General features: G+C 42.1%; 1 protein-coding gene across 4 annotated transcripts in view; it reads left to right on the top strand.

Moving 5' to 3' along the window:
• Positions 1 to 18,497, top strand: part of RORA (RAR related orphan receptor A) — a 696,960-nt gene that overhangs the window by 506,797 nt on the left and 171,666 nt on the right. For all 4 annotated transcript variants that reach the window (XM_032481052.1, XM_032481051.1, XM_032481050.1 and 1 more), the window contains one exon: positions 13,840 to 13,869. In XM_032481052.1, coding sequence (XP_032336943.1) covers positions 13,840 to 13,869 — 30 coding nt within the window. The remainder of the gene's footprint in view (positions 1 to 13,839; positions 13,870 to 18,497) is intronic.

An 18,497-nucleotide genomic window follows, 5' to 3' on the forward strand; every position in this document is an offset into this window, starting at 1 on the left:
TGGGTGCTGCTCTCCACTCTGCTCCTCACTGGCTGGAGCAGCACTGGCTTCTCATTGGTTGTTCCTCATTGGCTGACTTGGAACCAATCACCTCATTGCTCTGAATCCCTAGCGTCTCTGAGTACTTTTTTCCAGAGAGGCACAATTTCTTAAGTCTCTTCCAGATCTGACATGTGCTGGTTCTGAACTGGAAGCGAGAGTTGCTCCCTAACCCTCTGTGTTTGTTAGGGTAAAGGCTAAAAAATGCTGTTAGCAAAGAGCCCCAAGAACTCAGCAGCCTATACGTGGGAGAGATTTGGTCCTCTCACCTGTGGTGTCTCAGCCAGTGGAGTCTGCCAGGGGAGCCCAGCTCACAAGTGCCAAGGTCCTGCCTCCGAAGATGCTCCTCCCACCGTGGTTGGAGCTGAGTCATGGCTTTATGCGATTCCCAGGCCATGGGAAGAGAGAGAGAGAGGAGATCCCGGACAGTCAGCTTCCTTTTAAGTGACATGGAAGTTACACACCCCTCTTCGGCTCACATTTCTTGGGGAGAATCTAGTCTTGTGGGCATACCATGTCCTAAGGGACTTGGGGAAATGTGGTCTCTAACTCTTATCTAGCTCTGTCTGCCCATCTGAAATGTGCCTGCCGTGGAAGATGGGAGAATGGGCTTGAAGGGGCAGCAGGGAAACTGCCACATCCAGTTTTTGAAAGATTCCAGAGTATTGTCAAGATACCTCAAACTCATAAAATTTCCTGGACCTTTGTGTTAATTTCCTGGGGCTGCTGTGACGCATTACCGCGAACTGGATGGCTTAAAACAACAGAGATATATTCTCACAAAGTTCTGGATGCTACAACTCCAAAATCAAGGTGTCTGCAGGGCCACGCTCCCTCTGAAGGTTCCAGGGAAGAATGTCTAGAAGCATCTCTCCTAGCTTCTGGTAGTCACTGGCAGTGCTCAGCACCCCTTGGTTCGTAGCTATATCACTCCAGTCTCTGCCTCTGTTTTCACATGACCGTCTCTATGTGTCTTCTGTGTCTCTGTGTCTAAATCTCCCTCTCCTTTCTCTTATAAAGACAGTCGTCACTGGATTTAAGACCCACCCTAATCCAATATGGTCTCATCGCGATTACAGGTATAAGGACCCAATTTCCAAATAAAGTCACGTTCACAGGTGCTGGGGTGAGGACTGGGACATATCTTTTGGGGGGATGCAGCTCAAGCCATTATAACCTTCTTAAGATGAAAGAAAGAGAGAGGAGGGAAGGAAGGGCGGAAGGAGGGAAGGAAGGGCGGAAGGATGGAAGGAAGGAAAGACAATTTAGAAGCGCTATGCAAACTGAAATCAAATTAGGACAAGGTATTATCAGTCTCCAAAAGGACCCAGCGTTTGTTCTGAAGCTCAGTGCCACCTTAATGCCACAACCCAAGGACATATAGGCCTTTTTTCATTCCCTTTTCCACGGGAACATTCCAATGTATTGGTGCAAGGTACTTTGCTTAGGTAATGGAATTCAAGGACCCTTGACAGCTTTCACCTTTGCACTGTATCTACAATTTGGTGATCATAACAGCGCCACAAAGAAGGCATTCTGACCTCCATCCTGCAGAAATCAGCCTGTGGCTCAGGCTGAGTCACCTACCCAGAGTAAGTGATTTAACTGACGGCAGTGCAGCCTTGCTTGCATCCTTGGTCCTTCTGTCCCTGTGAGCCTGCTCTTCACATTACACTGCGCTGAGTTCCAGAGACTTCTCGGGATACTGACAAAAGGACTCCCTCTTGCCTTGAGGGATTTGCGATCAGTCTCTGAGACCACACCTGCTCAGCAGAGGTCTCCACAAACCCACGGGGGCCGCAGTGCTGGGCTGTGCCAACAGCACAGACACCCTGTAGCATCAGGAGGAACAAAACTGATTAGATAGCTAAACGGTGCTTGTTTTCCGAGAAGTCAGGTCTTGTCCACCATGAGTCCAGGTCTCTCACTGATTCTAGATCATTATCTAAAACACACTGAACTCAGCAAGGCTAATTTTTTTAGACCTTCATCATCATGTTGATTGGTGGCTGGATTACTATTTTACGAAGTACAGTTGACGCTTGAACAACACGGGTTTGAACTGCACGGGTCCACTTATAGTGGATATTCTTCAATAGTAAATACCACAGTGCTACACGGTCCAATGTGGGTTGAATCCAAGGATGTAGAGGAGCCAGGGATATGTACGGCCAACTGTAAGTTATAGGTAGTTGCTCGAGGGTCAGCTGTATTTTTAGATTGTCCATCACCATGGGGCGCCCCTGAAAGTTGCCAGCTATGCCATCACACGTGTACTTCAGACTCCAGAGAGAGTTCCTGGAATAAGTAATGCAACGAGTAGTTGTCATAGAAAACCGGGTCTCCTAATGGTCCCAGAGGAGTGATGTTTCTGATAATAAAAACCAACACTAAGTCACACTTCCATCCATCATTTCTTTTTAATATTGGCTTTTTTACTATTAGAATTTTATTTGTACAGCTTTATTATGGAAATTTCAGAAGATATAGGCAAAGAAAAGAAAATAAAAATCATTCCTTATTTCCCTACTCAGAGATAACCAGTGCCACTAATTTTGTGTGTATTTTTCAGTCTTTTGTTCCTCTAGATGCTAGAGCATCTGTCTATACAATTAAGTTTTCATTATTTGAATGATGGCAGAGTATTCCATGACATAAATATACATGGTTTATTAACTCATCCTCTACTATTGACATCTGAGTGGTTCCCCTCTTATGTTTTGCTGATAGAAACAATGTTATAATAAAAACTCTGTGTTCATCCATAAATCCTTCCTAAGCCTGTATTTCCAGCGGTTGAATTGCCAGGTGAAAGGAGAAATTTTTTTTCCCCTTCTTTGAGGATGGGGAAACTGAGGCTCAGAGAAATTAAATATCTTGACCAAATTCACACAGCTGGCAAGTGACAGAGCGAGAACTGGCATGCAGTCTTCCTGACTCGAATCTCATATGGGGAAAGAGTTTCTACATCTAATCTAATAATTATCACACTCAGTAAAGTCTGTGAATACAAAGTAAATGCCTTGGTGACTACTTTCTTTTCTTGAATTGTCACCCAGCGGAGGTCAGTCCAGACAAGCTGCCTAAAATTCTGCCATCAAAAGAGAGTAGAGAAGCTATGGAGAGTTGATTTAATGGGACTTTTCATCTTTCTGCATCAAGAGGGTAATAACGTTGACATTTTTGGAAATCCTTTGCAGACCGTTGGTATCCTACACATTCAGGACTAACTGAAATTATCTCTCCACTTCTGAATATTTATTTGATCCACTATTGGATCTGGAGCTTTGAGTTCGTCCTGGTTCTGAGAGTGGCACTCACTTCCCCCAGATTTAGAACCGGATTCCCATTGTTTCCACTTAAGCGGATTTCCTCTCCTTTCCAGGTGATTGAGCACATGAGTGAACCCATGAAATTGTTTCCTTCTTTGCCATAATTTGTATACCCTGGCTCTATCCATGCTGCTGCTTTTTTTTTTTTTTTAATTGAAGTATAGTTGGTTACAATGTGTCAATTTCTGGCGTACAGCACAAGTCATGCATATACATATATATATTCATTTTCATATTTTTTCTCATTAAAGGTTATTGCAAGGTATTGAATATAGTCCCCTGTGCTATACAGACAAAAACTGTTTTCTCAATCTATTTTTATATATAGTGGCTAACATTTGCAAATCTCAAACTCTCAAATTTATCCCTTCCCACCCCCTTTCCTCCAGTAACCGTAAGATTGTTTACTTTGTCTGTGAGTCTTTCTGTTTTGTAGATGAGTTCATTAGTGTTCTTTTTTTCTTATTTTAGATTCCACATATGAGTGATCTCATATGGTACTTTTTTTTCTCTTTATGGCTTACTTCACTTAGAATGATGATCTCTAGGTCCATCCATGTTGCTGCAAATGGCATTTCATTCTTTTTTATGGCTGAGTAGTATTCCATTGTATAAATATACCACAACTTCTTTTTCCAGTCATCTGTTGATGGATGTTTAGGTTGATTTCATGTCTTGGCTATTGTATATAGTGCTGCTGTGAACATTGGGGTGCATGTATCTTTTCAAATTAGAGTTATTTTCCTAATATATGCCCAGGAGTGGGATTGCTGGATCACATGGTAAGGCTATTTTTAATTTTTTGAGAAATCTCTATACTGTTTTCCACAATGGCTGCACCAAACTACATTCCCGCCAACAGTGTAGGAGGGTTCCCTTTTCTCCACACCCTCTCCAGCATTCGTTGTTCATGAACTTTTAAATGATGACCGTTCTGACTGGTGTGAGGTGATACCTTGTAGTTTTGATTTGCATTTCTCTGGTAATTAGCAATATTGAGCATATTTTCATGTGCCTGTTGACCATTTGTATGTCTTCACTGGAGAATTGCTTGTTTAGGTCTTCCGCCCATTTTGGATTGGATTTTTTGTGACATCCGTAGCAGACTTTGGTTTGAGGTAGCGGTGGACCAGGTGATATCTCTTCAGTCATTATTTGCCTTAACCTGCTTATACTGACCAGGATCCATGGCCCATGACTAGACAAGGAGATAGTATATAAGAAGTGTCTATGGTGCCTGACATGCTTCAGGGTCACAGCTCCAAAATCTTTGGATCATCCTGTCCAACCAGTTCCAGTAGCTTTGATTTTGGGGTTTGTAGCTCTAGCCACGGTGTTTGACAACATCCAGGCAAGTCACGTACAGACCGTCAGTACCTGCCCATATTTGTGGCAAAGGTAAACAATTTCAGCAGGTTTCAGAGGTAGATAAGTAAAGCGTTCTCTGAAAAAGCATGGTAAAAGCTGTTGATTTTTACCAGAATTGGATTGTGCACTTATATGATAAAACTACCCAGTTTCAGAAGGCTGAGCTGGAAGTGGTGATAGTTGGCAGTTCACATGTCTGCCCAGAGCTCCAAAATCAAACTTAAGTCGACCAAGTAATATCTAATGGGCAGCTTCATTTTCAGGATGGAGACTGGATAGAAGGAAATCAATTTGAAAAAAACAAAAGATTCTTATTTTTCTTATTGTCCATTCGTGCTAATCACACATTTGGCTCCAGCAATCCATAAGAGGAGAGATTTCCCTCCTTTTTATAATGCTCTGAATAGTAATCTCTAAGGGAGAAGATGGATGTTTCTCAGATAAATTTAGTCTCAAATTTTTTTTTAGGATAGACCAATGGTCTCTTTATGTTGCCTTTGCTCGGGGACCAGGAATGAGGTTTTGTCCTTGGAACTGTTTTGTCAAAGATAAAGGCAGGACTTGAAAGAGGGGACAGCTGTGGCTGCCTGTCCAAAATTAAAAGATATTTCTGGGCACACATGACAGGAAATATGACCTCAAGATGGAGGGCAATCATAAAAATTCTTTTTAATTCAAAAACAAAAAAAAAATTTTTCGTGTTCATTCCCGTAACCATTTTTCAAACTAAAATGTAATTTTCTTCATGCTGGAGAAAGTACCTTGATTGGTAAAAGAGCTGAAGTATTATTACTGAAACAGCTCAACCTAGGCTCAAATCTAACATAAAAGAAACCTCACATTAAGGTATTATTTATCTTCATAATTAGTATGTATAAATGATTTTTAAAGGCTTTTTATGCAATTATAAAATGTTTGATTGTCGTAACATTGCTAATGCTTTGATGCCTTCCTCCTGTTGTCCTTGGTCCCTGCAACCCTGGCACGTAATTTATTTCTCTTTCGAGTGAACTCGGAGCATTAGTGTCCATTAAGAATTTTTGAAACAAAGTCCAGAGATTACTTGGAGCACTCTCAGTAATATGTACTGATTATCATTAATAGCTCTTTTGTCCTAGACAAGGACATTGTTTTGTAGCATCATTTTGTTTGGCAAGGGCTGTGTTCCTGATTCACATCCTGCATCGATCCTTGACTGTGTGTAAAAGGAAGCCAGCTCACGGGAGAAGTCAGGATTGGGGGAGTGGGGACAGAGGGCCAGCTCAGAGTGATGTATTTTCTTTATGAAACAATGGTTAGCCATTCAAAAACAACCACCTGAATGCTGGGGCTTGTTTCTTACCGAGTGTTCACACGCTGCATGTAAATTGCTGTTTTAACTGCTAGCTCCTTACAACGAGGGAGTGAGGAAGAGGTCTGGGAGGGAGCGAGCCGACCCAGAGGATTGCAGCCCCATCACTGTGCTGCTTGGTAACATGGCAGGAGGTGGGGGTCCAGATTTTGTTTTGGAAATTCTGCCCAAGTGCTGAAATGTTTACTTACCAGATCATCCACCTGTTTAACAGCAGTGCCCTAATGGGCATGGCCTGTGTCCAGCCAAGGGCTAGCTCTCTGCTTCTCCAGTGCAGAATGTCTGCCGTTAGAATCTTCTCTAGTAGAAAAGAGTCATGATGCTAGGTGTCCCATGTTAATGACCTTATTTAAGTCTTACAATAAACCCAGTACTGAGAATTCTATCCCCGTTTTATGGATAAGAAAACAGAGGCTCAAGAGAGGTTAAGCCATTTTCACAAGACCACAGCTTGAATCATGGGCGTCTCATTTAACGCAGGCATCTTGTGAGAAGGGAGAATGAACCTTGCAAAGGCCTTCATATTTGGAGCCCTCCTTTTCTAGAAATGACCCGAAGCGTCGCTCTGCTCGGGCTCGTGTAGAAGCATGAAGTGGGTTGGCCAGTTAAAGATGTTGTTCATTCTCGTTCAGCACCTCTTCCCCTCCCTGCCACACATGCTCACTTGAAATAGGGAAACGCTGACAAATTTAGAAACAAAAAGAAGGAAAAAAACTCCACTGCATCTTTTTTTATTCTTATTTTGTATTGAAGTGTCATTGATTTATGATGTTAGTTTCAGGGGTACTACATACTGCATCTTATTTTAGGTACTTTTGGCTGTGTTTGTTTTTCTTTTTGTTTTTTTTTTTCCCCCTAACTCAGACTTATCCATGTTGAAAAGATCTGTTTCAACAATTGTTATCTCCTTGTGAACAAGGACGAGAGAAGGCACACAGGCTAAATATTAGCAAAGTGGCAAAGAGGAATCTTGATAGTTACAGACTTCTCCACAATGCGGCATCTCTGGAAATGCCAGCTTAGTAACTGGCATTGTCTAGGGAGGAGGAAAGGTGCCATTTCTTACTCCCCCTCCCCTACCAAAAAAGTTACAATCAACTTGGTACCCAGACAATTGCCTAGAAACCAAGAGACAATAAGAAGTCCATCAGAGAAGTTAATTGGTCCAGGATTTGGCATTGATTGGAAATATCAGATTACATTCCTCAAGTGCTCTGCTCTGCAATCACTGTAACTCTGTGACTACTGATAACTGTGACAGTGATAAATTTGTGGCATTTTCATGACATTTCCTTTGCTTGACTTTGAAGCATGGTCAGCTAAACAGACGCAGGGAATCTCGCTGTATGAGAAGTCCTAGTTTGGGGAGAGTAGTTGTGAAGATTTTTCCTCTTCGTTTTAAGGATATTAATCAGCAATTTAAAACAGTTAAGTTAGAGATTACTCTAAAGCCTTAAGTGGGAGAGTTTCTCTCTCTCTCCCTCCCCCCCCCTCTCTACATATATATAAAGATATAATGATCTGGATAAATTAATAAGGAGTCCCACAACGTTATGAAGAGGAACTATTTTTCTCTAGCCCAGATAATTTTAAAATATCACCCCAAAGAAGTGAACCTTTTACTTACATAACCTTTTGTGGATACTGCCTTCTTTCTTCTTTGCTTTTTAAAGGCAAAAAGAAAGAAGTTTCAGGGGGTTGCCTTTGATTGTGGCTACGTTAGCTTTTTCTACAGGGAGAAATAGACCTGGCAGCCTGTTGCCTAGAGGAGGTTTGGTTCGAGAGCTTGAAAGCGGGGCAAGGCGTCCTTGATCCAGGCACTAGAAGAGAAATCAAGAAATCGTGTAGTTCAACTGTCTCAAGTTACAGATGAGAAAACTGAGGCCCAGGGAAGTTGTGACTTCCCCAGATCAGCCAGCCAGTTTCCTTTTGGCAGAGGGTGTGTGAGTGCTCTGTGTTTGGAAAGCTGGTTCCACCCATCAGTCTTCTGCCACTCCGTGAAGCCCCAGTCTCTGCAGAGCTCACGCGTCTTCTCAGTGGTCTGTTTGCAGATCTCCGGGGGAGGGGTCTTGGTGGCACTTCCCAAGCATTGGGAGGCGGATCAAAACCTTCACAACATCTGGACGTGGTTTGATCACCCTTCGGTGCGGTGATCCAAGTCCTTTGCCCATGCTGATCCTTAGCAAAGGACTTGCTAATCGGGCAAACCCCTTATCCACCTGCCCCGTAAGCAAGTATCTTCCCTTGATTTTAGAGAGTAAGACCCCAGTGGAGTTTGGGGTCTAGGATAGAACACATTGACTTTTAGAAACTTGGTTCTGTCTCATGCTCTCCTCCATCAGATGTGAATTTTGAAGTCAGAGCACTTGGTCTGAAAACCAGAGTCTGAGGCCCTGGATCAGTGTGAAACCCAGGACATCATAAGTAACTGTAGCATAGCTTTCAGTAGAACATTCTAATCCAACTTTCTAATTATATAAATTTCTAATCCAAATAAGGCAGCATGGGTGGCCCACCTTTGGTCAAGGTAAATAATTAACATTTATATCATAATTCCTACTTGTGGGAAGTACCCAAAGAAAACCAAAAACGCTTATTCAAAAAGATACACGCACCCCAATGTTCATAGCATCCTTATTTCCTTTTAGTTTTCACAACTGCCTTTTGACTGTTACTACGATAATATACAGTTGTGGAGGCTGGGAAATACAAGCCCAGAGAAGTGAAGCAACTTGCCCAAGGCCTCTCAGCCAAGAGGCGGGAAAGTGGATGGACTACGAATAAAAGTTCAGGTCAGCTTGACTCCAAATCTAGTTATCTTAGGAGCTGCCTTGAAGAAGTTTATTCTTTTCCATTTCTGGGTAGAATTGGAGCTCTATGCCTCCTAAACCATCATCATAACTTACCTGTAGAAAACCCAGTTCTCCCAAAATTCTTGATTCAGTGCGGCTGCTAGAAGCATTAGGTTCGAATATGTCTTTCACCTTCCACTTGAGGACAAGGATGGGCAGCTTCGACCCTCGTGATCTCAGGAAGGATGAGCTCTGTGACAAGAAAGACTGGAATCCTGCAGCCTCTGGAAATAAAGAAAAAGAGAAATGGAAGGACCCCCCCCCCACACACACACACACACCCACCCCCACACACCATTTAAGAACGAAGCAGGTGAAGAAATGGCTGCTGGTCACTAACCAAGGCACACAGGCCTCTCCAAGTGCCTCTATCACCCAAGCCCTGGAGGGGCTTCCTGGCTTAGCTAAGGCAGGGGACAGGGCCTTGTGGGTTTAAATCATTTATAGAGCTGACTGCCGAGTGATATGCTTCAAGGAGAAACTTTTTTTTTTTTAATATTTACTCTTTTTCAAGGCACTATCTCTACTAAGGGTTTTTGTTGTTGTTTTGTATTGAAGTATAATTGATGTACAATATTATATGTTACAAGAATATAATGTAGTGGTTCAGTTTTTAAAGGTTATACTTCATTCGTAGTTATTATAAAATATTGGCTGAATTCCCTGTATTGTATCATATATCCTTGTAGCTTATTTTATACATAAAAGTTTGGACTTCTTACTCCCCTTCCCCCATATGGCTCCTCCCCCCTTCCCTCCCCCCACTGGTAACCACTACTTTGTTCTCCGTGTGTGTGAGTCTGTTTCTTTTTTGTTACGTTCACTAGTTTGTTGTATTTTTATATACTGCATATAAATGACAGCATACATATTTGTCTTTCTCTGTCTGACTTACTTCACTTAACATAATACCCTCCAAGTCTATCCATGTTGTTGCAAATGGCAAAATTTCATTCTTTTCATGGCTGAATAGTATTCTATTTTGTGTGTGTGTGTGTGTGTGTGTGTGTGTGTTTATCTATCTCACATCTTTATCCATTCATCCGTTGATGGACACTTAGGTAATCTTGGCAATTGTAAACAATGTTGCTATGAACATTAGGGTGCATGTATCTTTTTGAAATAGTGTCTTTGATTTTCTTCAGGTATCTACTCAGGAGTAGAATTGCTGAGTCATTTTGTGGAACTCTCCATACTGTTTTCCACTGTGGCTGCACCAATTTACATTGCTGCCAGCAGTGTATGAGGGTTCCCGTTTCTCCACAGCCTCGCCAACTTTTATTTGTGTTCTTTTCAAGGAAAGCCATTCTGATGGGTGCAAGGTGATGTCTCATTGTGATTTTGATGTCCATTTCCCTGATGATCAGTGATGTTGAGCGTCTTTCCATGTGTGTGTTGGCCATCTGCATGTCCTCTTTAGAAAAATGTCTATTCAGGTCTTCTGCCCATTTTTTAATCAGGTAGTTTGCTTTTCTGATGTTGAGTTGTATGAGCTGTTTATAGATGTTGGATATCTATAACCCCTTATCAGTCATATCATTTGCAAATGTTTCCTCCCATTCAGTAGGTTGTCCTTTCATTTTGTTGATGGCTTCCTTTGCTGCTTTTAAGTTTAATTGTGTCTTATTTGTTTATTTTTGCTTTTATTTCCTCTGCTTTAGGAGACAGATCTAAAAATATGTATATATTGCTATGGTTTATGTCAGAGTGTTCTGCCTATGTTTTCCTCTAGGAGTTTTATGGTTTCCAGTCTTACATTTTGGTCTTTAGTCTTTTTTGAGTTTATTTTGTATATGGTGTTAAGAGAATGTTCTAATTTCATTCTCTTACATGCAGCTGTCCAGTTTTCCAGCACCACTTATGAAAGAGACTGTCTTTTCTCCATTGTGTATTCTTGCCTCCTGTGTTGTAGATTAATAGACCATAAGGGTGTGGGTTTATTTGTAGGCTGTCTATTCTGTTCCATTGAGCTATGTATGTGTTTTTGTGCCAGTACCATACTCTTTTGAGGACTGTAGCTTTGTAGTATAGTCTGAAGAGCAGATTCCTCCAGCTCTGTCCTTGTTTCTCAAGATTATTTTGACTATTCAGGGTCTTTTGTGTTTCCATATAAAATTTAAAATTGTTTGTCCTAGTTCTGTGAAAAATGCCATTGGCATTTGGATGGGGATTCAGTGACTCTGTAACTGCCTTGGGTGGTATGTTATTTTAATATTGATTCTTCCAATCCAAGAACACCGTATATCTTTCCATCTCTTTGTGTCGTCTTTAGTTTCTTTCATCAGCATCTTACAGTTTTTGAGGACAAGTCTTTTACCTCCTTAGATAGCTCACTTCCCACCAGATATTAACTTCCCACAGAAAACTTTTCATTGTGCTGATTAAATTTTCCTGAGTCTTGGTTGACCCATCTGTGAAATGAGAAGGACATATTCTGCTTTTTTTTTTTTTTTTCACTCTATGGAATCAGTTCCTGTTAAATACTGGAGCTTCTGTAGAGAAAGAAGTGCTACAAGACATTAGTGTGATCACAGTTATTTTTCAGAAGAGGAGGAGGAAGGGAATTCCAATAAATTTTCGGATTCTTCCATTAAATTTATCTTTTGTGCATTCACATTGTTTCAGTTCACTTGCTTTTCCTAGGGAAATAGAATTGTCTACTAAGTAAAAAAAAAAAATTAAATATTATGCACAGTTCTGTCTCCATAATTGGAAGTTGTAATGTACTTTAAAAAAAATTATTGCTTTGTGAGAGGGATGTGTTTTTGAAGCCTTTCCCCATTGAGGTGTATCTATTAATTTATTGGTATATGCTTCATTGTATGTGATAGATATAATTTACATTTTATTTGCAGAGGTTAGGGTTGCCAGATTAAACACAGGATGCCCAGTTTGTATTTGAATTTCAGATAAGCAACAAATTACTACTGTCTGAAATTTAAATGTAACCGGGCATCCTGTATTGTCTCTGCTAAATCTGGCAACTCTTTGTATAGCTCTGTGCCCCAGTTATTTCTCCTGATCACTAATTGGCAGTTAAACAAAACTGAGGGACCGAGTTAGTGCTGTGGCAGAAGTCACGCTGTCTCCTGGAGACAGATGCGAGAAGTCTCAGCTCTGCACTATTGTGATCTCAAAGATCAGGCAGCTTTCCTGGAAGGATTTTCCAAATCTATTATCAATCTAATCGTCATGAAAATATTTGATGAGAACACTGCCTCCCGCTGTATAATAAATTTAAGGAGAAAAGTCAAAGCCGTGGTATTTTCATCAGGCCTTTGGATGTCAGGCGAAAGCAGTTCCACACTCAGCAAATATAGGTAGGTCTGTCTGGGGCCGCGCTAAATCCAATTGTGTGAAGGTTCTGAATAATCAGGAGTGACAGCATGTGCGCTTTCTCTTCAAAGTGATTTTACAGAAAGCAGCATTTGCTCAGGAAAGTACACAGACAGCTCTCATAACGCCGAAAGAGCCTTCGTGTGTCGAAGTACTGGTGCTGGTGTCAGTCGCAGGTGGTATTCAGATTTTTCAACTGTTCTCACTCTTGCTGTTGGGGAAAGCTCCCTTCCTGTGGAAAAAAAGCTCATTTCAGAAACTCCTAGAACTCCTAGAACACTCTGGTGAGTGCCCACGTGAGAGAGCCTCCCAGACTCTGCAGAAGGTTCTCACTTCACTCTGCAAAGCCAAGTCAAACATGATGAAAAGCAATCGTTTCGTTTTCCTCAATCAAAAGGGGGGGAGAAAAGGGTTTTGAGTCGGGGTATGTAATTTCAGCTTCCTTAAATAAGTCCTTTGGAAAGTTGTGTGGAGCACAAGTGTGTGATTTTGGTCTTGGCGCACAACTTTGGAACTAACATTCTTTATGTCTACCATGGATTTTCAGAACGGATTTCTTTCCTGTACGATACGTTCCATAGCTCGGTAATTGGTCTGATGTGGGCGCCAAGGTTTTCAACAACTTTACTTTTCCCGGGGAGGGTTAAATCGTTCCCTTAATAACTTGAAAGAAAAAAAAATGCAAGGTTGACCACCCTTCTTAGTCACAGGCTAAATGTTCCCAAGAGTTTTGTTAACCTTGAACCTATCTGGTCTCAAGCATCTCACCCCCCTCTCCCCGAGAAGAATGGAAAATAAAGAGTTGAAAATGGAGAATCTCTGAGGTGGCCATGGCGCTGTTGGCATGGAAGCCTGCGTTCGTGGTGTCTGTCTGTGGTCTCGTGTGCGGAACCTTGCCTCGCTCCATGCCTCACCTGCTCTCTGTAAATCATCTTGGAGACATCAAGGGTGCTGACTCATGAGTTCCTCATCTTTTCATCCAGCGTGTGTTCATTTTGCTGCCGCGTACAGCGAAGGAGCTGTCATGCCCCTTCTGACTTTAATGAGGACAGACAGAGAGGCACATTTTGTGGATGCGTTTTCCCTCCCCATTAGAAGTTATGCTTCATGTGAGCAGGAAGAGTCATTTTCATTAAAAAGTAAACACCAAATCAATGGCCGTGGCAAATTAATTGCTCTGTTGCTCAGTTCACTCTTGTCTGAGTCGGTTGACATCACTCTCTTGTGCCTTAAATCTTCCCCACTCTGCCTATAAACATGATCTTCTCCCCTATTTAAAGTAAAAATAAGAGTCTTCTCTCACTTGGTTTAATTACTGTGCGCGCTGCTGTTTTTACCACAGCATCCCTTAAGCCAGAAGGTGATGCTCGCTGCCCCCATCACTAATGCTCGCGTCACCCTGGGGTCGATCCAGTGATGGAGCTCTGTGAGGTTAAGGGTCATCTTACCTCTCATCCTCATCTGAACAAAATGAGCTTCTGGGTACACTGTGGATGATGGACATCCTAAGAACTACATCCTGGATACCTTCTTACCTTTGTCATTGTTTCTTCTCTTCTAGGTATCTCAGTAACAAAGAAGACGCATACATGTAAGTAATGCATTTTTTTTTTTTTGTCCAAAGTTTTCTGAAGAGTTGGAATTCGCATATGTCTGGCTGCTGTGACCTTTCAAGTATAAACTAATGTTTCAGCTGTGATCCATGGTCAACAGAGGTCGGAAGTGGCACATCTCCACCTGTTTGTACTGAGTGTGTGTTAAAGAGAGTGTAGACATAGTCTGATGAACTCTAGTGATTCAAGCCAATGCTCTTTAGAAAAAGCCATCACATCTAGCCAGGAGGATCAATGAATTACTTACTGATCACCCTTACTCTGGATCCTTCTTAGAAGAGTTGGTATGTTTCTAGGAAACATCACCTTGATTTCTTTTAAACTTTGGTCGCATTCTCCTCACCACGAGTTCACGACTTAGGCCGTTTTGTACTTGTGTCTGTGGAGCAGAGATACTGACCGGGAATGTAGGTACTGCCGCTCGGCCAGCAGTGTGGCCTTTGAGGGCCCTGGTAAATGGCATGGGTAGTTTGATGTGGAAGTGTGTGCTGGGTTTATCCTCTGGAGTCATTCCCACCTCTCAGGTTCAGCTGCTTTCATCAAGTGCCTTCATTCGAACTCCACCATGAGTTAACAAACTCACGTCAGTGTGAAATGTTGTGATTTGCAATCAGAGCAATGATGCTTGACTGTGCCTTGAACCTCAGGATGAAACCAATATGTCATTGTTTGCAAGCAGTCAACTTTCACTGTACTTGATCAGAGTATTATTTAGACTTTGAATTAATAGTGTCATTGGAATTCGATAACCATTTGAGACCACAGATACGTGCTACCTACAAGATGCATTGGGGCACCCTTCTAAGGCAAGCGATGGGGACATTTACGGCACCATTTAGGGCTGACAAAGACATGTCCCCATGTTTTTCCTAATTATGCTTTGAAAATTTTTGATTTCACGTGAACCATTTAGAGGAAAAAAACTGTGTTCCATCAAAGCAGTCTACCTTGTGCCTCAGTTGATTCTTGAAATCTGCTCTTGGGTTTGTCTGTCTGTCTATCTGTATTTGTAGAAAAGAAACAAACAAAAAAAAGTACCCCCCCCCAAAAAAAACCCCCAAATTTGATGGTTACCTGACTTTTAGGGCCCCGGCCTGCAGTCTGTCCACGGGATGTTTGTTTGAGGAGAGAGGGAAAGCTCAGGTCCGTCACGGACGTGTGGTCAGGACAGCACCTCATCTCATTGCACAGCTTCCGCGGGCTGCCCCGCCTCCAGGGCAGCCCGTGGTCCTCAGCTTTTCTGGGGGTTGTTTTGTCTCCGTCGTTGTTGTTCTCGCTGTTGTCGGTGCGTAATTGAGCTCATGATAACTGAGAGATTGACAGTGCAGGAGACTGAAGTCCTCTGTGTATCCGCAGGGCAGGCATGGTACAGAGCGCTTCCTTGCACAGCCTTGCCCATGAGCTCGTCCCTGGCCTGGAGGGACCCACTCTAGAGGTGGTAAGTAATTCAGTCTTTCTGCTAGCTCGGCCCTGGGCCTCTCCGGAGCAGGGGCGGATGACTGTTTATGGGGTAGGGGCTCCTGGCCCCCCTGACATTGTACAGAAAGCTGCTGACTATTTGCGTTACGACTTGGCTCCTGGACAAGTGGATAAAAACCACTAGTTCTGCTCGATGGCATGCAAAGAGTACCCCCCTCAACTACTAAGACAGAGACAATAGATGTGACTTAACATACAGACCATCCATCCATCAGGACCTTTAAGGAACTGTCATCCCTAAGGAGGATTTCATTGCCTACTGCAGAACATAACCTGTGGTTGGATTTAAATTTATGGAAGAATTTAGGTGCAGAATGAGAGTGGTAGCTAGCAAGGAAAAAAAGGCATTCCAGTAACAGGCAATATAGCCAGGCTGGTCTTTCAGTAGAAGCTTAGCGAACTCCATCAGCTATACCCGCTTTAAAATAAAATCAAGACACAGCCAGAGTGTCTTTCTAACTATAAAAATCGGCAGGAAAATTATTGGGGATTAAGCATAATGTTAATGTAGAAAGATTTAAAGCTTCCTTTATGCAGTTCAAATATTAAATTGATAGAAAGAGATCAGAAATCATCTTGGTTTTTTGGTTGATGTTTTTACTTTCATGGTTTGTGGGGCAGGGCCCAAGATCAACTGGTCCGGTGACAAGGTGGGAAGGGTAGCTCCTGAATGGACAGCTGGCGTGAATCTTTGCACTTGCCAAAGAGAAACTGAATTGTCCAGGTTGAATGTTAGTGAAGTCTTCCACACCACTTAAACGTGGAGACTGTTTTTGTCACAACTCGGCAGACAGCCCACCGTATTTCAGATCTCAGCATCTCTGCAGGCCCCACAACGTGTGAGGAAGAAAATCAATCAGTTCTTTCTCTAATAACTGTCACCCAAATGACTTCTTCTTTAGCATCGGTTGGATTTTTCTTGAAAACTGAACTGTCCCAACCTGCCGATAAGTTTTCTTAAGATGTTAAATTCCAGCTCCTCTTAAATCATCTTGACATCTGTTCTTCAAAAAGTTTCACTATTAGGGAGGAGTGTGAATTCATTTCTGGACAGTCTCAAGCCTTCCACTCTTAGCCAGGGTTCTGGAAACCCTGGTCAAGGCTTGACTACATAATCATCCCTGGCTAAAGTCACCTCACGTTAGCAGTTTCAATCTGATTTTCCTAACTGCTCTCACAGAGAGATTGCTCCACTTACAAATTAACATGTACGGTTGCCGAATATATTATCAGACCAGAGTGTCAGCTCACAGGTACACCAGTCAGAGGCACAAGAACTACAAAATGAGCTTGAATAGGTTGTGACATTTCATAATATTTTAGGCCACCTTGTTATCTGGAAAGCACAGGTATTGCTTCTTTAAGAAAAAGATGTTTGGGGTGAGTTAAGCCGGAAGTTCCCAGGAAAGGAAATCTGATTGTTCGCTTCAGAGAAATCCACACGCATGGTCTTGGGAGAAACCAGATTCTGCAGAGTTCCTAGGATAGTACCTTCAGTGTGTGTCCTGAACTTTACTTGGCGGGGAGTGGGGGGAAGGCAGAGTTTGGGGGGCGTCTAGCACATGTTCTCATGGTAGATGGGTCAAGGAATTCTTACATTTGTGATGTGCTTCAGTTGCTGACAGGAGATGTTGCCGCTGGGTTTTGGTGTGGGAATAGAAAAGGAAGTTTTTGCCTGTGGGAGCGGGACTAGAGAAATTTTTACTCTGTGCTGTAGAATTTCAGTTTAATTTTCGTGGTTGATTCTATAGCACCTGTACGTGGACGGACACTTTCCAGAATGCTTTTGTTTTGATGATTCGCGAGTTGGTTCTGGTCCCTTCCCTGCTGAAAAAGTACCATGTAGATAAGTATCTTTTTCTTGGAATCAACTGCTCTCTTGGTTTTTATATTTGCCAAGGACAACTGTTCATTTGCTCCTGACTAATCTAATTCTGCTTGGGTAGTTCTGTGTTCACTAAAATGTTAAAAGATGACAAATATGGAGGTGAAAAAGTATACATTGTAACAGAAGAAAATCTTGGTTATTTCTCACTACTGGCAAATTTAGCAATGCAGAGTCATCACCCTAGGGGATACACCAGCCAGCCATCACAGCCCAGACCCGACGGATACCTGATTCGCACCTGGAGTGCTTCCAGAGTCAACAGACCATGGTTGCTTCCTCCTGTTCGCATCCTTGTTTATATTCCTTACTCTTCTTGTTTAAGTTTGCTTTCTTCCACACTCAGCAACAGGCACTCCCCAATATGCAAAAATCACAAGTTCCTCAGCAAGCAGTCAGGAAAGCGTGTCAGCTTAATCCAATGGAATGTCAGTTTTCCCTAATAAATAACCACAAAAAAGTATGCTTTTGAACCTTCTTAAATTTTTAATTTTAACCCAAATAACCATGAAAAGGGAATTTTGTACATTTGCAAATATTTGGTGGCAGCAGGCTGATGCCTGAAACATAAAATTAAAGACCCGTATTATTTCTAAAGAGATTTTAGTTCTCAATAGTAAAAATATTTTAGTACAAATCAGAATATTTCTTTCAGAACAAATCCTTTGTGTCTTTAAAAAAAAAAAATTCTTGCCATCATTTAAAGTGGACTAGGTTAATGTATTCACTTCTTACCCCTAGAGGCTTGGCTTTGAATTTGACTTAGAGAAAATTAGTTTGGAGGCCTCAGCCTCCTCTCGTTGGATATTTGTTGCTATTGCAAAACCAATGCAACAGTTTGTCACAATTGTTGCCATTTACTTGGGAGGTCTGCGAACTAGAATCACCTTATTTTCTCATTTTCTTTTCCTTTCCTTGAGGCTATTCCTTTTGGTTGTAGACTCTTAGCAACCCCAAACTTGGGGCTCACCCACATTTTTTTTTCCCCAGTCCAGGAAAACTCAAGAACCACTCTTGGCAAAGCTAATGGAAGGTGCTTTGGTTTATATAGTTCATAAGTTGCTGTGGCAACCCATGTGACTCATGGTGTGACTCACGGCAATTCTAATTTCAGTTGCTGGCTGGATGTTTCATTAGGACAGACCTGAGAAGAAGCCACACTGAAGTCCTTTCAGTCGGCTTTCGCCCAGATCCTGTCCACCCGTTGACAGACAGGCAGGGAAAGGAAGACTCAGCGCACTC

The sequence above is a fragment of the Camelus ferus genome, chromosome 6 (assembly GCF_009834535.1).
Source record: "Camelus ferus isolate YT-003-E chromosome 6, BCGSAC_Cfer_1.0, whole genome shotgun sequence".
Lineage (NCBI taxonomy): Eukaryota > Metazoa > Chordata > Mammalia > Artiodactyla > Camelidae > Camelus > Camelus ferus.